General features: G+C 35.0%; 1 protein-coding gene across 1 annotated transcript in view; it reads left to right on the forward strand.

Annotated features, from left to right (window-relative positions):
- The window catches only part of LOC121315978 (atrial natriuretic peptide receptor 2-like), a 55,814-nt gene that overhangs the window by 18,727 nt on the left and 18,787 nt on the right, over positions 1-18,300 (forward strand). Inside the window, exons 8-11 of the mRNA XM_041250636.1 lie at positions 7,257-7,377; positions 13,382-13,456; positions 14,582-14,659; positions 15,241-15,345. Coding sequence (XP_041106570.1) covers positions 7,257-7,377; positions 13,382-13,456; positions 14,582-14,659; positions 15,241-15,345 — 379 coding nt within the window. The remainder of the gene's footprint in view (positions 1-7,256; positions 7,378-13,381; positions 13,457-14,581; positions 14,660-15,240; positions 15,346-18,300) is intronic.

Below are 18,300 nucleotides of genomic sequence, written 5' to 3' on the forward strand. Positions count from 1 at the left end.
GCAGTGTCAAGTTCCAAATCAGTTTATCAACTCTCTTCACAATTTCACAAACTATTTTAAAGTAAAAGTTTCTCAGCCCTACGCAGTTAAGCATGAACATTGCTGGGGAGCTGTCAATGCATATCATATAATTGCAATGACTGTATCTCTCATTTAGGATGTTTTCTGAGGTTTATCACAGGCATCACTTGTCACCTTAATAATGCCTGACCTTTCACATTGATTATCCAGGGTTTGTCAATTAAAGATGATGTTTCTCTGTACTTGTTGATTATGCTTCAGATACCACACCTTGAGAATCGAGTGATGTGAGCTATTTCACTCAATGTTTTTCCTTCTTTATAAGTCAAGGGTGTTATAATAGCAGAAAACACTAGTGGATGCTTTGAGTAAATTGTTCATGCTCATAATGTATCAGAGTAGAAAAATGCAACATGTCTAAGACTTTTGCACAGCAGTGTTTATCAGGCTATTTTTAAATTTCCAAGATTTAACAAAACATCCCAGCTCCCTCTATCCTGCTTTAGTAGCTTATTTTGGAAATGGTGAAATTATCAATTGAATAGAAAACCATCATGGAGAGTCCAAAATGATTGACATTGGTAACACTCTGTTTTATAGCTTGCTCTTCATTGGAACTAGGTGTAAAACAATAGCGCTAAATGGACTTATGCTCCTGTTTTCGGATTGAAAGTTCAACCTTAGCAACACGTCCACTGAGAAACAGTAATGAGGTGTATGGATAGCGTTGCCACCTGGCCCCGTAATTCTGGAACACTTTGGGACGGGAAATGTTTTTTAAGTTGCCCTTAAACTGAAATAAATAAATACATGAATTGAGCACTAAGCACTTGCTTAATTTATACTGCATCTTAATTATCCGAATTGTTGTGATAATACAAATCTTAAAAAATATAAAAAGCATCTTGAAAAACATGTGTGTAGGTTTATTCAAGATACTTTTCTGTTTTGTAAAATTAGTATTTCAGTTCTCAATATTTAAAAGTTGTTATTTATATCCTGTTAATTAGTAATATATAGCCCTAATTTAGACTGAATCGCCCAATTAAATAATAACACTGATCAGGTGTTCACGTTGTCTGGTGTCAGGAATAGTGAACAGCTGGTCAGTATTAATGATTTGAGCAGGAGAAGGTGATATACTATTAAAAACTAAATAAACTTTATATATTTAAAACTATTAATAAAATAAATAAATATTGATGATGGTACTTATTTATTTATTTAGTTCGTTAAAAGCTATTATTGTATTGTCATGCCTCCTCGAGGTAATTAAATAAAAAGAATCAATTTAGCAAAGGTTTAGGGCTCAATTCAACTTCAAAATCCTGTTCTGTCTTGCATTGTTCCAGAATTATGGGGCCAGGTGGCAACCCTATGTATGGGAGCAATGGAGCCAGGTGAACAAGTGACTGCTCTGTGTTAAAGTTATTTTCAAAATATTACTGAAAAACTATGCAGTGCAAAATTAGCTCATCGCAAAACACTTGAATATTAACCTCTCTGTCAGGGCTGAGGCTCTCCATGTGTAAATATTGTGTATGTAATTTGTTGTAAATAAAGTTTGATATATTTTGAATGTGTGTTTGACAGGGGTGGGGTTAAACTCCCACTCCTGCCAAATCCATGTGCAAAATGAGGCTGATTGATTAACTGAGGGTCAATTAAGCCCAGTCACATGGTCTAAAAGAGGAGACAGATGTTTTGTTCTGGGTTGGTTAGTTCAGGGAAATGACTAGGGGCAGCAGGGAGTGCTCCCTGTCGCTGTGCTGTGATATCATAGCTTGGGTGCGTTTTTAATTAGTATTTTGATTTGTGTTTGTTTTTGTTTTTCTGTTAATAAAAGTACACGAGAAGCTCTGAATTGCAGTCTTCCACCACCTCCGTCTGCTATTCCTGCTGCTATCCAGCCTTGACAGCAATGCTTCACCACAGCCCGTTAATGTTAGTGCAAAATTGACCATGTTTGTGGGAAACATCAGTTTTAATAACAAGTTTGTTTTATGATTTTGAGATAATCCCAAAATGTATTACTCCTTTATATAGATTTTACCTCCCCGGTTTTATAATCTCCTCTTTATGATTTATTTCCTGTTTTCCTTTAACCCCACTATAAAGAGTTTTCCGTTCTTTGAATGGTTTATTAATAATAACTTTGAAACCTGGCCCGCACTTGATATTGGTTGATGTTTAAAGAGAAACAGAGGTTTGCAATTAAATGGGGGGTTGGTCTGTAAAGGTATTCACATATGGGATCTATGAAACAAAAGCCCCAGTGTAGGGTACAGTATTTTGCAGTGTGCGCGCAAAGCCTGTGTTCAGGTGCTGACAATACCTTTGAAACAAGTGCCTTTAAATAGAAAAATCTGTGCTTTGTTATGAATCAGTTTAACAGAGTTTCCAATACAAACCTCTGTCAAGTTAACCACAGCAATGGTGCTTTTCACTTTTACTTATCCTGGCTTTTCTGATTTTCTTCAATTTAAAGATTGTAAGATAAAAACAATATACGTGTTACTGTAATATTATTACTTTTTGTAAATAACGTGGTAACGCATTAGATTTTTAATGGGAGTGATAATATTACAGCTACTTCCAGCAAGTTTGTCTTGTTCCCTCTTCTCTCTTGTACACTTACATTAGTGGGCTTTTCATTTTTAACCATGACGCACCAGATTGCTCTAATTTTGGTGCTGAATGGCAATAATAAGCCGTTGGTCAAACAAATCAGTCTTTCTGAACCTTTTCATTGAATAAGTCTAGGCACCTGGAAAAAAAATAATATGCATCCCTACATGACAATTTTGATGATACACTTCCAAAACTTCGTACACAGGAAACACGTTTATCACCGCATATTTTGTTTATCAGGACAAGATCGAGTGCAGTCTTGTTCTTGACTGTACACACCACTTTAATTTATTTGTTTGTTTGCTAGTTAGCTTAGTGGTAGCCCCATTTATTGCATCACCCCATTATTAGTATGTTTACTGCTTTATCACCATATAGTTGTTTGTTCATTGGCTAGTTGTGGTTTTATTGAATTTTAACATGTATGATTGTCTCTTAATAATACAAAATTATTAAGTCAGGAAACACACAGCACATTATGTTTATGTGCCAAAAATGAAATGTATGTATACTACAAACATTTTAAAAACTGTTTGACACATTTAGAATTACCAGACGTATAGTTAAATAGTAAACAATATTCACAACTGTTTTAGAGGACAAGACAAGAGAAAGAAATATAACAAGTAATATGTAACAAGTAATATCGCACTCTACTTTTTTAATGAAGTGAGGACAGTTTTTTTTTTCTGAAGAGACGAGTCATGAGTAATAAGCTCCTTTTTTTCAGTAATGTGCCCAACACTGCAGTTTTCCGTATACTTAATGACAATATTACAAACATTTAAAAATGTAACATTTTGAAATCTTAAATGCAATACTTTTCTACTATTATGGCTTCTGGTAGACTTTTGGTGTATCATTTTGTAGTTTTTTATTATTACATGATGTTAAATACAAGCTATAAATGCCTTTAGTTTTTGTCAATCCTAAAATTCTATGTGACGCAAAACTTTTGGCTATAGCTGTACATGCAAGACAGAAAACAGTTGTGTTTCATTGGTATGTAATGGATAGATGAAATGGTAGCCGTATTAGTGCAGAGATGATAGTGTAAACATCAATCTCTTTTTCCTACTTTCACCTAAAGAGACCTTTGAGGTCTTGAAAGCTTGTGATTATTTTTTGTTTCGTTAGTCCATTAAAAGGAATCACATCTCTTTCTCTATCTATATTTCTATGTAATGAAACTCATGTTTTAACATCTTGTTCCCCAGGTGCTGTAACATGTTGTATCACTGATGCCTTACTGGCTGAAGCTGAATGTCAAGTATAGGTTCTAGACGAAAAACAAAAGCTTCTGGTATTTTGTGACAGCTGCATATAAAGAAACTTTAACACAAACAGACTTGGTCCGTACCTTAAAATATTCAAAAGCTCAACTTTATTATTTGAAAGCGGCAACAACCAATGGACATTGATATTCAAAACAGCACAGCACCAGCAGGTATTTTAAACCATGTTTCCATACCTTGCGAGGCAATTATGATAGTCAGAACGACAGATCACGTGCTTAATTAGACTGATAAAAGCTCCATCAGAAATCTGTGGTTTACACAGATTAGACAAACCATATGAATATTGTTTCTGTTTGAATTGTTATACTGTAGCTTTACCTCAGATGTGTGTTAGCAGTTGCACTGAGAATAACATGGTAGGAGGAGGAGATGCGTTACATACATTAAAAAGGACAGCAACATAATGGATGCAATGTAACAAGGACAGACTCGGTGTGTAGGGTTTGTTTATTATTATTCATTGTGATTTGGGTTAAAGTACTGATGCAGTGTGCCAATGTCTTTTTTTTTTAGTTAGAGACAGTAGTCCTCTATTGAGTTTTCATACATTTCTGGCACAATACAGAGAACAAAGACACCTTTTAGAATACCCACATTTCCTCCCTGTGAATTTATCTCAATTAAGAAAATTAGATTTAAGAAAAATAAAAACAAAAAAAAAAAAACGCCACGCTTTTAGAATAAAAAGGGAACTTTGGTGGAGTTTGATTAAAAAATAATAAAAAAAAGATTTTACTGTACAGTGTAATATAAAGTGATATTAGCTAATTGATTAATTAAATACTAAAACAGCAAGCAAAATGCGTCAGTGATTTGTGGCCACGACAGTGCTGCCAGTATAGCAGGCTTGATTGAAGACAGGAAGTGATTTGAGAGGGCAGACAAAAAAGCAACATCTGCGCATATTGGCCAAACTGGTGATGTCATAATTGAGTTGTTAACCCTTGAAAAGTCAGCAGTAACAAGCCAGCCTAGGCAAACCAGTTAGACCCACCACAGCATTACTAGCAAAGCTGTGCAGTGGATTTTGAACACATATTGCCAAGTGAATCTGGCACTAAAATGGCACTGTAGGTCATAAGCAGTGTATTATAACTTAAGTATATGCAGTTTTATACAGGACTCAAAGCGTAGAGAAGGAAAACTAAACTTAGCACTTTTGGTCCCTGTTTAAGCATCGACATGCAAATGCTTAACAGAGCTACCAGGCATTCAGTCTTTTGCATGACAGAAACTGAATGTATGTGTGGCTCTGACACATACCGGTACAGGTTGGCTTTAGTTATTGTATATTTAGTATACTCGAAACAAGATATTCCATTTAAGTTAATAACAAAACAAAACAAAAAATGGTTCCCATATATCAGGTGTCTCCAGTCATGGTCCTGGAGAGCTATGAGATCTTCTGGTTTTTGTTTCAACCAAGCTCTCAGTTGCTTAATTGCACCAATTATTGGCTTAATTAGTGAAGATTAAATTCCAGCTCTTTAGCTATTGATGATGTAAAGACAGATAAAAAGCCTGCAGGACTGGGGCTCTCCAAGACCACAGCTGGAGATTCCTACCATATATTCTATAAAAGAGCTTTCATTTCCTTGATTAGGAGTCTATTTTATTTCCACACTGTGTTTCCATTGTGCCTTGAATCTGATGCCTGGGATGACTCATATCATCTTACTGGTTTATAAATCAAGTTGTATTTGTGCTGATGTGCTGTTCCTGCCTATGGTCATGGTAAACTCAAATTAAAATGCTTATACCCAGTATCTGATGAATGAACAGGCCAGTTAAATACTGACATGCGCTTAAGTCACAGAAAGTTGTTTCTCACATATGCTTCGATGTTGTGGTTACCATTAAAATGCTCAGAAGAGTCTGTGTTGAAGTCAACAATAAAAAACTGAATTTAGTAAAATCATTTTTGAAAGAAAGTCACATTAGCCACATTATCTCTTAGGAATTCCTAAATTTGGGAGGAAATTCTGGGAAACTGTGCATAAAACATGATCCAAATACCAATTTAGCCTCAGATTATTGCAGACATGGCCTAATTTTTAATATTTAATTACCTTCTTACTTCCAAAGCATGGTTTTGTATTTTTATGTTTTCTAAAGAACTGTTACAGCTGGCTTCTGGAATGGCGAGCACATTATTACTCTAGTGGGATGATGCTTTACATAAGAAAGCTTATATTCCATTATTGCCAGCTGGGTCTAAGATCAGAAGCTCAGCTCACAAATCAGGCAATCGATCATGCATAGCATGACATACAATACAATCTGGTTGCATTGCGACTCTGGCTTGCTCTCTAAGAAAGCAAAGCACACAAATGATGATATTGGCTGGACTCTTCATTGCTACCTACAGTATCATTTAAGGGATAGATGATAGAAGCTGGGATTGGAAAGTGCTTTCCCATGAAATTGTTTATGGTAGAACAGTACACCGCTATACAACCTGATTCCTTTGACTTGGCACTGGCAATGCTTGCTTTTCACCTCTTGTACATTGAGTTACATCTTTGTGTCGAAAGGTGAAACTACACAAAATGGGGTTCTTGTGATACAGGCTTTGCCAATTGTGGTTCCTGTTCACAAAACACGAAAGACTGTTATAATTCTTTTTTTTGGTTAACAGTGAGAATAAACTCTAAAACCACTGATAGTTTTATGAACTGCAAAATTGAATGCTTTAATCAATATGTGCTTGACAAAACATTGTTTAAATTTGTATAGCTATATTTGTAAAAATTTCAGTACAGTAAATAGCGTATTCATATTATCAGTTGACTTTTTTCTTTCATAATATTGAAACCGTACCATTTCCTCTATTTTTGACACAGAGAAACACTTGTTTGCAGCGCATCTAACCAGGAAACTAGTAGAAGCAGTTGTAATAATATGCCACTCGAAGTAAACTTGATAATCTGCTATAGGTAAAGAGTGTAGTTGCTGCTGGTTGTGAGTGAGTTATTTTTCAGTATCTCTTGACTGCCTTGGATTTGCTTCTTTGTGTGAAGTTCGATTTATTTATTTATTTTAAACAGGATCCTGACCAAAGCTTGGAGCTTGATGGGAATTCTTCTTACGGGATAACTAAATATGAACTCTTTGATAGATCCCCAAAGTCAACTGGTTCATTCTAAACATTTTTTGTCATAATTAGCCACCTAGGCAATTAACAACTGCCTATGAAAGTGCTACACTTGAAAAAAAAACCTCTTAATTAATTAGTGATGCTCTTTTCTATGCTATTCCCTGCCAAGAACCATCTCCCATTAACATCTGAATTATTTATTAAAACAGAAAGCTGAAACTGGAGAAGGAGCTGGCTGGCATGTTGTGGAGGATTCGCTGGGAGGAACTTCAGTTTGGAAACCCGGAAAAAAACCACAAAAGTGCAGGCAGCAGACTCACTTTATCTCAGGCGAGTATTGAATAATACCTTTAACATGAATCTATATGAGTCATCTAGAATGTTGAGATAAGAATATGAAGAGTTATATTATACAGCACAGTATATAGCCCCCCCCAACAAATGTGAAACCCCTTTAGAATACACAGTTAACGACATAAAGCGGTAATTGTGGTAGATTGTATTTCATTGACGCAATTCTAGGATAACTTTACTGGTACAATGAAAACTGTGGTATAAATCTATCTGCTAGAAGGAGGTGGTTTGCTATAAAATCCTGCATGATTGTAATAAACCAAGTCATATAGGACTGATGAGTCCTAATGAAGCATTATCCTTTAGAATAATGTTCTGTTTAGTTCGTTAAAACATTATCATCCATCAAGACCTTAAAGTGTCAAACTCAACTGAATGTGGGGGTATCTTTGGCAGTTAAGAACAGTGTATTTTTGGATAAAATCTTATTTCAGTGTAAAAAAAAAACAAAAAAACAGTTTTGTTGGATAAATTTCATTTCAGTAAATAATGGTTCAATCTGGGGAATAAGGTTGACCCCCTAGTGAATTATGGCAGCAGTGTTTGTTGTTTGTGGGGTGAACATTTGTCCCCATAATGGCTGATCATTTCTGATCATTATTTTCATTGTGCCACATATTAAAACAGAGTTTTCCATTCAGTTGCATTTCATTTTATTTCATCCAGTATTATTGTTGGCAGTCAGTGGGAGATGCATGTGCAGTCATTGTTAGATACTAATCAGATTGTTAGAATAACCTCAATTCTGCAGGCTCAACAGTGTAACAGAGGAATCTTTAAAAATGCCAATATTTAGGACCTTGGTTTATAATAATGAAACAGAAAAATATAGTCTTACTTGACCATAGTGGACCATATATCTTTTAACCCAACAGGGCTGGAACTTACCTGAGTGAATGGTGATCCTATAGAGTGAAATCCTGTATAGTCCTCCAGGATTCTTCCATATTAACAGAGCTCTGTCATTGGATCCTATAGGGGCAATCCAGTGAATCCTTCAGGATAAAATCCTATTTAAGCAATATTGGGATGGTGACCCAATTATTCTTGGTAATGGTTGGTGCTGACCATTGATATGTGGACATTAATGCATTACATCATCAAGTTTTTTGGCCCCCCGCCCCCTTTCCCTTCATCACCACCCCATCCCCAATACCTTATAAATCCCCTTCCCCCACAAACAATACAGATACAAAGCACTGTCGAGGTAGACCCCCCCTTTGAAATAGTCATACTTCAATGTCCCAAGTAATGCACATTGAAATATAACACCATTTTCTTTGTTCTTTGTGTTTTTCATTTGTTTCATAAACTCTAGAGATGAATGTTGACAGTCTAAGCTGCATACACATTCAGCTGCTATCCTGTCAAGCACTGTTCATATATTCGTCAGGTAGAATCAGAAAGGATCAGATCCTATTCTGTCTTTAAGGATTAAATGTTGTTCTGTCATATAGGACCTTGTATGAACAAATGTATACAATATATCACTTATTAGATATCCACTACACCAACAGGGACTGGATGTAACTGTTCCTGCAAATCCTTTTTTCACATCATGGAGGTAATTAAACCATCCTACCTAGAGGTTTATGATTTATTTTAATACCTGTCTGGCAATGTAAGTTATTTTATGCTCTTCCAGATGGCACATTTTAAGTCTCCGTACCTAATTTTCACCTAGTAAACATTCTAAATGGAGATCAATGCATATTAATATCAGCTTATAACTTCTAAAACTTTTAATTAAATCTATTGGGGTTGTACAATAAAGACATGTTGTACATTACACAATCAGCAAAATACTCAGTGATGTTATACTGCCATACTGTTTACCTCATTTTTGTTTAACTTTATTTAATTATATCCCAGCTCCGTCTTTTGGGTGAGACATTGTTGTAAGTGACTCTGCAGCTGATGCATAGTTCACACACCCTAGTCTCGTATCTTGTAAAGCGCTTTGTGATGGTGGTCCACTATGAAAGGTGCTATATAAAAATAAAGATTATTATTATTATTATTATTATTATTATTATTTAATAATATTAATAATATAATAATAATATTTTACTAGTTTAGAGTATAGTATAAAAAAACTATAAAAGTGCACTTTTTGATTAGAATGAATGAATGTTGGTTTAGTTTAGAGCCTGATTTTTTAAAGATATTTGTCATTTTAAGAATGATTCAAATTGTTAAGTTTTATTATGTCATAATAATGATGTTGTTATAAAACACAATCTAAGATATGTATATAAATATATATTTTTTAACTTTCAATAAAGTTCAATATGTGATTCTTTCATTTTGTGTGATGTTTTTTTATAATGTAAAGTATATATATACACACAAAAAAAGATAATATTAATAATAACAATATAAAACTGAATTCTTAAAATACGGGTAACAGATTTGAGTGACCACTCTAATTTGCTAGAGACATTCTAAAAGGGGTAGGTTAGTCGTCTCATCACACGAATGTACTCTTAAGACATCAGTCCGAATAAAGTACAATTATAGAATTTATTTAAAATAAATCTAATTTAAAACAATGTTTCTACTCTACTGTCTGCCACTTTTTTTAAGTTGATGCATAACAGAACCTAGTTAAAACATAAACTTCAGTGAATTAGTAGAAGCTGTAGTCTATTGACTCGACACGCAATAGCAAATGAACAAATCCCTTTGGGCTATGAGAGGATAATAGACGAAAGATGGACTAAATAACTACATCTAACCATGTAGAATGCTCCAGTTACATCTATTGTAAACCTGCATGACCATAATTAGCAACATTGCCTCAAACTAAGTCTCCTGGAACAAAGTTTCACACCAGTAATGGAATTGGTTACTGGTTTGCTATGCAAAAAAACTTCAAGAGATTGTTTTTTCAAATTAACTTTTTTGTTTTTTTGTTTTGTTACAGTGATCCTTTCGTTTAAATTGTGTAAAATCAGTTTTTTTTTCATCTTGCAAACATTTTTCAAGGTCAACTGGGAATAAAGGATATCACAGCAAGTTATTTTAACACACCATTGAAACTCAAATATACACAATTCTGTATGAACAGCGGTGAGTGTATTTAGTTTGAGGATATAAATAGACATTTGAACTGATAAAGAGGGATACATACATTGTATGTAGGAGGCAGTGTGGTCCAGTGGTTAAAGTCAATTTCTAGTAACCAGAAGGTCATCGGTTCAAATCTCATCTCTGCGACTGACTGACTCACTGTGTGACCCTGAGCAAGTCACTTTGCCTCCTTTTGCTCCATCCTGCGGATGAGATGTTAAATCAATGTCCTATTGTAAGTGACTCTGCATTAACTCACAGTTCACAGCCTACCTCTCTAAACACTTTGTGATGGTGGTCCACCATGAAAGGTGCTACATAAAGATATTCTTCTTCTTTCTTCTTCTTCTTCTTCTTCTTCTTCTTCTTCTTCTTAATAATAATAATCAGTGACAGAAAATATGGCTTTTTTAAATTTCTAAAAGGGAAAATACAAAGAACTGAACACACTGCACCCTGGTCTAGTAATTATGTTGTCAGCTAGTGCAGAGGTAGGCAACCCTGGTCCTGGAGTGCCACAGACACTTGTGGTTTTTGTTTTACCTGAGCCCTAATTGATTAAATGATAGGCTTAATTGATCAGAATTACAATGTGTTCCAGGTATTTAGCAATTGATGATTAAGAGATACCTACAAAACCTGCAGGATTGTGGCACTCCAGGACCAGGGTTGCCTAGCCCTGAGCTAGAGGACAGTTTAAAATACAACCCTTATTCCAAACATGTTGACAGCTATTGAAACTAAGATTAATAAAGGCTCTGCTCACTGTGAATCCTGTCTGCTGCAGCACTATGTTATTTTTAGGCTGTGTGTTTTTGTTACTGGCTAATATTATACAAAAGACATCTGGATTGAATTGCTAGATAATTAACTCCAGTGATTCTTTGGCGTCTTGAGACAAAGAAGGAAAACAAGGCTGATTCTCGACCAGGTATTGCACACTTAAAAGGTTTAGTACCATATTATAAATCACGTGAAAGTGCTTGGAACTAACCTAGTGACTGGTCCAAGATTCTACTGCATGGTAACCTGGTGGAAGAGTAATGGTCAGTAAATTCTACCCTATTGGTTGATATGATCTATGAGGTAATAAGTAGGCAATTGACAATGTGTGCATTTTTTGTGTCTTCTACACGCAGGGTTTCCCAGTCCCAGTCCTAGTCCTGAGGGACCCCTGTGTCTGCTGGCTTTCATTCCAACTGAGTTCTCAATTACTTAATCAAACCCTTAATTGAACTAGTAATGTGCTTATTTAAACCTTTTTAATTGTTCTCACCTCCTAAAAAGTTGCCGATATCAAGTTACTTATAAAATTGTATCCTTAACTTGAAATCTCCAATGGGTTTAAAAGCTGTCATACTCTAACTTGTGCTCTTGTGGTATTCTTGCTAAAAATATTTATTATTATTATTATTATTATTATTATTATTATTATTATTATTATTATTATTATTATTATTATTATCATTATAAACTGTGCTGTAATTCTTTAAATACACTGCTCTTCTTTCACAAAATATCCAGCTTCCTTCATTTGCTGAAGTATATGTTACATCACATGGTCCTGGTTCACTTCAGGCAGCTGTCAAAGGTCAAACCATAGCTGAGGGCAGCTCCTGATAGCCCAGGAGGCGAGTTCCTGAGGAATACATTTTAACATTCCCACAAACAAATGCACTTCCGCGACAGAGACAGTGTTTCTTCAATCGCTGAATGAATTAATCTGCCTTGATTCCCCATAATTGTTGATTCTGTTGATTCCCTGTCCTGCTATAAGAATAATTGTGTTTTCTATTTTGAATACAAAACCGAAAGTTTTTTTTTTTTTTTTAAACAATTCCGACCTGGGTTCCTATTGCCTTTAGAATAGTGATGCATCTTATCCTTGACATTATCCATGAAGATACATTTGTGAGAGAAGTGGATTTTGGATTTCTACATCTAGCCTCTTTGATCAAAATATTGTACCATTTGAAAGAGAGAGAGAGAGAGAGAGAGAGAGAGAGAGAGAGAATAGTAAAAAAAAGAAAATGCATTCAAACTGAAAACGAAGTGCAGAGATTTTAGATTGGTTTCAGCTATTATTGACTTGGAACAACAGTATTTGTATTTATATTTTTAAGAAGTGATACATAAATAGGAAAGGGATCAGGTCACTTGGAATACTTAGCAGGACTGATACAATGGTTTAATTATCCAGCAAGCATAATACTTTATATAATACGATAGGATTATTGCATTGGCGTGATTGCCACAGTGGTAAAGGATACTGAATAGGGCTACCTCTCAGCTCCAACGCAGGTAGTACTAAACATAAACACTACTATTTTTATGTTTATTTTTATTGTACATGGCCAATTTATGAGCAACCATTTTTGTTTTCGTTTAGATGAAAGATTTATTTTATAATTAATAAATAAATTGCCCACATTTATTTTGAACAGGATTTTTAATTCATGTGGAATGTCATACTGACAACAAGACAAAAACAGCAGCAGCCTTGCTTTTTTATTTGAAAAACTTGACACTTGGTCGCTGACACAATAACTGAAATGTCATTACAGTGGAATGCATCGCGTTTCATTAACTGAAGAGATGATAATTTATGCTAGGGATGAATTGATTGTCTGGCTTTTCTAGCAACGAGAAATTCAAAAAAGGAAACCACCTGACTGTATTTACATGGTTTGTGCATTTCACGTTTTTTGGGGTTTTTTTTTACCGTTTTTGACATTTTCACAAATAATAAGCAGAAGTCATATCAACAAATTTTTAACAGCATCAAAATGTTGACATAGGAGCAGCATGTATTGTACAGAGTAATTGAGAGTTGCTGTGCGTGTTAGTCCCAGTCTCATCTGATTTACAGTGCTGTGTTTAATTAACTGCTCTTCCTGTTTTATTGTAGCGAGGCTCCAGCTATGGCTCCATAATAACAGCACATGGAAAATATCAACTTTTTGCAAAAACTGGCTATTTTAAGGTAAGTTTGTTTTTAGAGTTTGAACATGTTGTCACACACATATACAGTAAACCTACTAACACCCCACAAGTAACTTACATTTTTGTTATATAACAGCCTTTCATCAAGTGAAGAATACGTCTTGCGTTACGCAGTTTGTCAAATCCAAAATCACTCAACAAAAACCTGGATCATTTTAATTCATTGTAGTCGCTGCATGAATACATGAGTCCATAAGCAATTACATAAGAATGATTCACAAGGAAAACAAGTCTATTGCCCCATATTCCTAACATATTTAAAATGGCTTCATTTTATGTGCTTTGTAACATTTTATCTACAGTGCAGAGCTGTAATTTTAATATTCGGTTAAGAACATAAGAACATAAGAAAGTTTACAAACGAGAGGAGGCCATTCGGCCCATCTTGCTCGTTTGGTTGTTAGTAGCTTATTGATCCCAAAATCTCATCAAGCAGCTTCTTGAAGGATCCCAGGGTGTCAGCTTCAACAACATTACTGGGGAGTTGATTCCAGACCCTCACAATTCTCTGTGTAAAAAAGTGTCTCCTATTTTCTGTTCTGAATGCCCCTTTTTCTAAACTCCATTTGTGACCCCTGATCCTTGTTTCTTTTTTCAGGCTGAAAAAGTCCCTTGGGTCGACACTGTCAATACCTTTTAGAATTTTGAATGCTTGAATTAGGTCGCCACGTAGTCTTCTTTGTTCAAGACTGAACAGATTCAATTCTTTTAGCCTGTCTGCATATGACATGCCTTTTAAGCACGGAATAATTCTGGTCGCTCTTCTTTGCACTCTTTCTAGAGCAGCAATATCTTTTTTATAGCGAGGTGACCAGAACTGAACACAATATTCAAGATGAGGTCTTACTAGTGCATTGTACAGTTTTAACATGACTTCCCTTGATTTAAATTCAACACTTTTCACAATGTATCCAAGCATCTTGTTAGCCTTTTTTATAGCTTCCCCACATTGTCTAGATGAAGACATTTCTGAGTCATTTCTTGGTTCATATACTGTATTCAGACAGATTACCGCTTGAAGTGTTTGGAAGGTCAATGAGACATAATATCCATTCCTCTAGTCATCATTTTGTAATTTTTTTTATTTATTTATTTTTTAATTCAGGGTAATTTGGTGGCAATCAAGCATGTGAGTAAGAAGAGGATTGAACTGACCAGACAAGTGCTATTTGAACTAAAGCATGTAAGTTTGAACTTAAAAACACCCTCACAGAAAAGCGTATTCATACCAAACAACCAAACAGCTTATGCTTGCTTATATACAGAACAATAATGTACTGCTATGATGACTGTATACCAGTGCTGCCCCTCTATTACCCTGAACTTACATTTATATAAATCCAGTACAGAATTTATATTCATACGGGAAAAAGTTGTATAATTATATATTTTATATTACTGGTTGTTGTTATACAGACTACTGTACCTCTGTAATAAATGAAAAAAAAAAAGCCACAATATCATCACTCCAGAAATAAGTAATTTACATGGATTTATTCTTAGAAGGCTGCTTTGATCAGACTCCATTATCATATATATATATATATATATATATATATATATATATATATATATATATATATATATATATATATATATATATATATATTACTTTTACTTGAAGCTTTGGTTTGACTTTTCGAAAGACATACAGCTCAAAATATTTTCTCCCAGCTTTGTTTCAGGACAATATTCAGTTATGAGGGGAAAACAAATTAGTATGTGAAGAGAAAATGTGAATATGGATGTATGTCATGTTTTCAGATGCGGGACGTCCAGTTCAATCATTTAACCAGGTTCATTGGTGCTTGCATTGACCCACCAAATATCTGCATTGTGACAGAGTACTGCCCACGAGGAAGTCTGCAGGTAAGGAGCGCTGTGGAAGGATCTGCTATACCTGATACGTATTTCCCATAGACAGAAATGAATGCTGCTATGTGGCAAGCTGGCTTGTGCAGTGACATCAGACCTGGATGAAACACAGCACTGCGAGTGATGTGAATTCGCTGATTGGGCTTTTTTATAAATAAACAAATAAAACAGTTCTATATCAGCATGAGTAGCGCTTTAGTTTTAATTTACTCTCCTTCTCTCTCCTGTTCTTTCTCCCTAAACACCAAACCCTGAGTGAGTGATTCGTGCATCTATATATACAGCGGTGCCAGGATTCAGTTACTAATTAATCATTCACTTGAGTCCCAGCATGTGAACTAATTTGTGCAATCCCCATGCCTGTATACTAATACACAGTGTATCTGCAGGTGGAGTGATTGTGCAATCCCTGTGCCTAAATACAACTATACATTTTAAATCATTCGTGCTGCGTAACATAGCCCACATTGTACCCCATGCACCAACATAAAACACAAGAACTACACACAGGGGCGGGCAGCCCGCCACGTGGTAATGAAATTACTAGTAGTTTGATGGAGTGTTTAATTTGTCTGTAAAGAAAAGTTAAGATACAATTAACCAATGATTTCCTGCCATTCATGATGTTTATTTTAATATTTAATGAAAGCACTCATAGTTACAAGCAAAAAATCCAAACGTAAAAAAAAAGAATTATCACCATGCTAAGTTAACAACTTTGATTCAAATAACTCTGAAGGCTTCAAATAAATAACTATTTATGAGCCCCGACGTGCACAGGAGTTGTTTTTTACTGTTTGTTTTATTTTAATAAAAATGCTTGTGAGTATGGCCCAACGAGAATAACCCTGGATATCAAGAGATCAACTAAATTATGTGTTGTCTATTAGCCATTTATACATCATAAAATAATGCCGCATACATTTAAGTATGTTTAAAATGAACAGAACTGAAGCTTTAAGAATACATTTAAATATGACTGGTATATAATTGAGGCCAAAAGTTCCATATAGCCCTTGTTACCACTTACTTTATAATCCATCCAAGTCATGCAATTAGCAAGGCTGAAATGGAAGTATTAAACAGTAGTCAAGATAAATGGGTTTTAATGTACTCATCCTAAATATTAACAGCAGACCGCCAAATGTGTGATGTCCCCGTTTTGCAACAGGTGGAATGAAAATGTCATAGTAGCACAGATTTAAAATTCTGGTGTTCTACAGCATCATTAGCTTTTTTTTTAATGTGGTGTTTTTTGTTCCATTTTTCTAAAATGTTGTTCAGTTTCCATGGCTACACCATAGGAAACTATTCTCTGGCATGTAAACAATTTTACTGCAGAATCATAAGGAATTAGAAGTAGGGAGTTAGAGAAGGTTCATTGAATACCTGGAACAAATTATAAAATGGAGGAACAGTAACAAAAAAACAAAATCACCTGGGAGCATTTTTAACATCGCGTTGATATATATTACCTCTGCTTAGATCACAATTTATCTATTTATTTATTTTTACTAACAATTACACTTGAATTCAGTGGTTTTTTAAAATGTGATAAATTACTAAGTGTAAAACACATACCATCAATGTATAATCTTGTAACCAATGTATTGCACAGCACAGATGTTCTGAAGACGTGTGAGCATGTGTATTTGTTTAAATGTAAAGAACGACTAAATGTGTACAGTATTAAAACACTGCTCTTTAATTCACTGTTAGTTTTCTTTCTTTTTTCTCCCACTTGCAATGTGCTGTCATAGGCAAACGTGAAACCTGGTTTATATCATGACCCGCTTTATGTCACGGATTTTGCCTGCATGGTTATCATGATATAAAATCTGTATATAGGCTGATGGAGTGTTTTATATATATATATATATATATATATATATATATATATATATATATATATATATATATATATATATATATCTCAACAGGAGAATGTGTAGCAGTGATGCCCCCTTCGGAGTCCCCAATAAAGTTCAGCCTCTTCGTACACCTGGACATGAGTTGGCAGCGTCCAAGCTGTGTGACTCATCCTGCGCTCCCAGCGGCAGCGCTTTAACTGGATGAGCCACACGGGGACCCACTCATTTGAGACTTTTGATTATCTGAACAATATCAGAACTAAATACTGCTGCCCGTAAATTTATAAGCCTGATTTTTCATGGACCACATTTAACTGTATTTTTTATTTTAGTGTACCTTTCTGATTTGAATAGCATTGGTATTAGGGTGAGCTGCTGTTTAGATCATCACATGAAGAACCTGGCTTTCTGATGTAAAAAACAGCATTCTGTTTTGCAGACATTTAAAGCTTTGAGTGTGATCATGTAAAGAAAGCATTGCAATTATTTGCTTTAATTTTAGTGTTGGTTCTATATGAAACGATAGTGCTCACAATGCTTTTTATAAGAATTAGGTGCAGTATGTGAGATATGGCAAGAGGTATTTGAGAAAACGTCAAGCAGCCTTGATTACACCACGTTTAACAACAAGGGGACTATCACTTCTTCTGGCTACACTCCATTTCCAGGAATGTTTTAGAGCATAAACAGCTCAAGAGTTGCCTTGGGCAAAAAGAGTAAAAGCTGTTAAAAATTCATCTAGAGGAACTGCAGCGTTTACAAGCTGTACAGTTATGTCCAGTTTCTGCTATGAATACCACTATACATTTGATGTTGCTCTGTAAACGTTGAGCTTATTTTATTAGTGAAAACCTTTTTTTGTATGTAGTAGTTCAACTGAAGAATGTATCTACATTATAAAAAGCAGTGCTGTGGTATAGTGGTGTCACAGTCAAGGCTGGCCAGCGGCAGAAATTGCAAATCCAGAAGTGAAGACTGCAGTTCAGCACTTTTGCACACTGTTATTTCTTCACCAAACAAGCAAAAGATTTACACAAACAAACAAATCAAAAACAAAACATCACCCATGCAACGTCTA

The sequence above is a fragment of the Polyodon spathula genome, chromosome 1, assembly GCF_017654505.1.
Source record: "Polyodon spathula isolate WHYD16114869_AA chromosome 1, ASM1765450v1, whole genome shotgun sequence".
NCBI classification, from domain to species: domain Eukaryota; kingdom Metazoa; phylum Chordata; class Actinopteri; order Acipenseriformes; family Polyodontidae; genus Polyodon; species Polyodon spathula.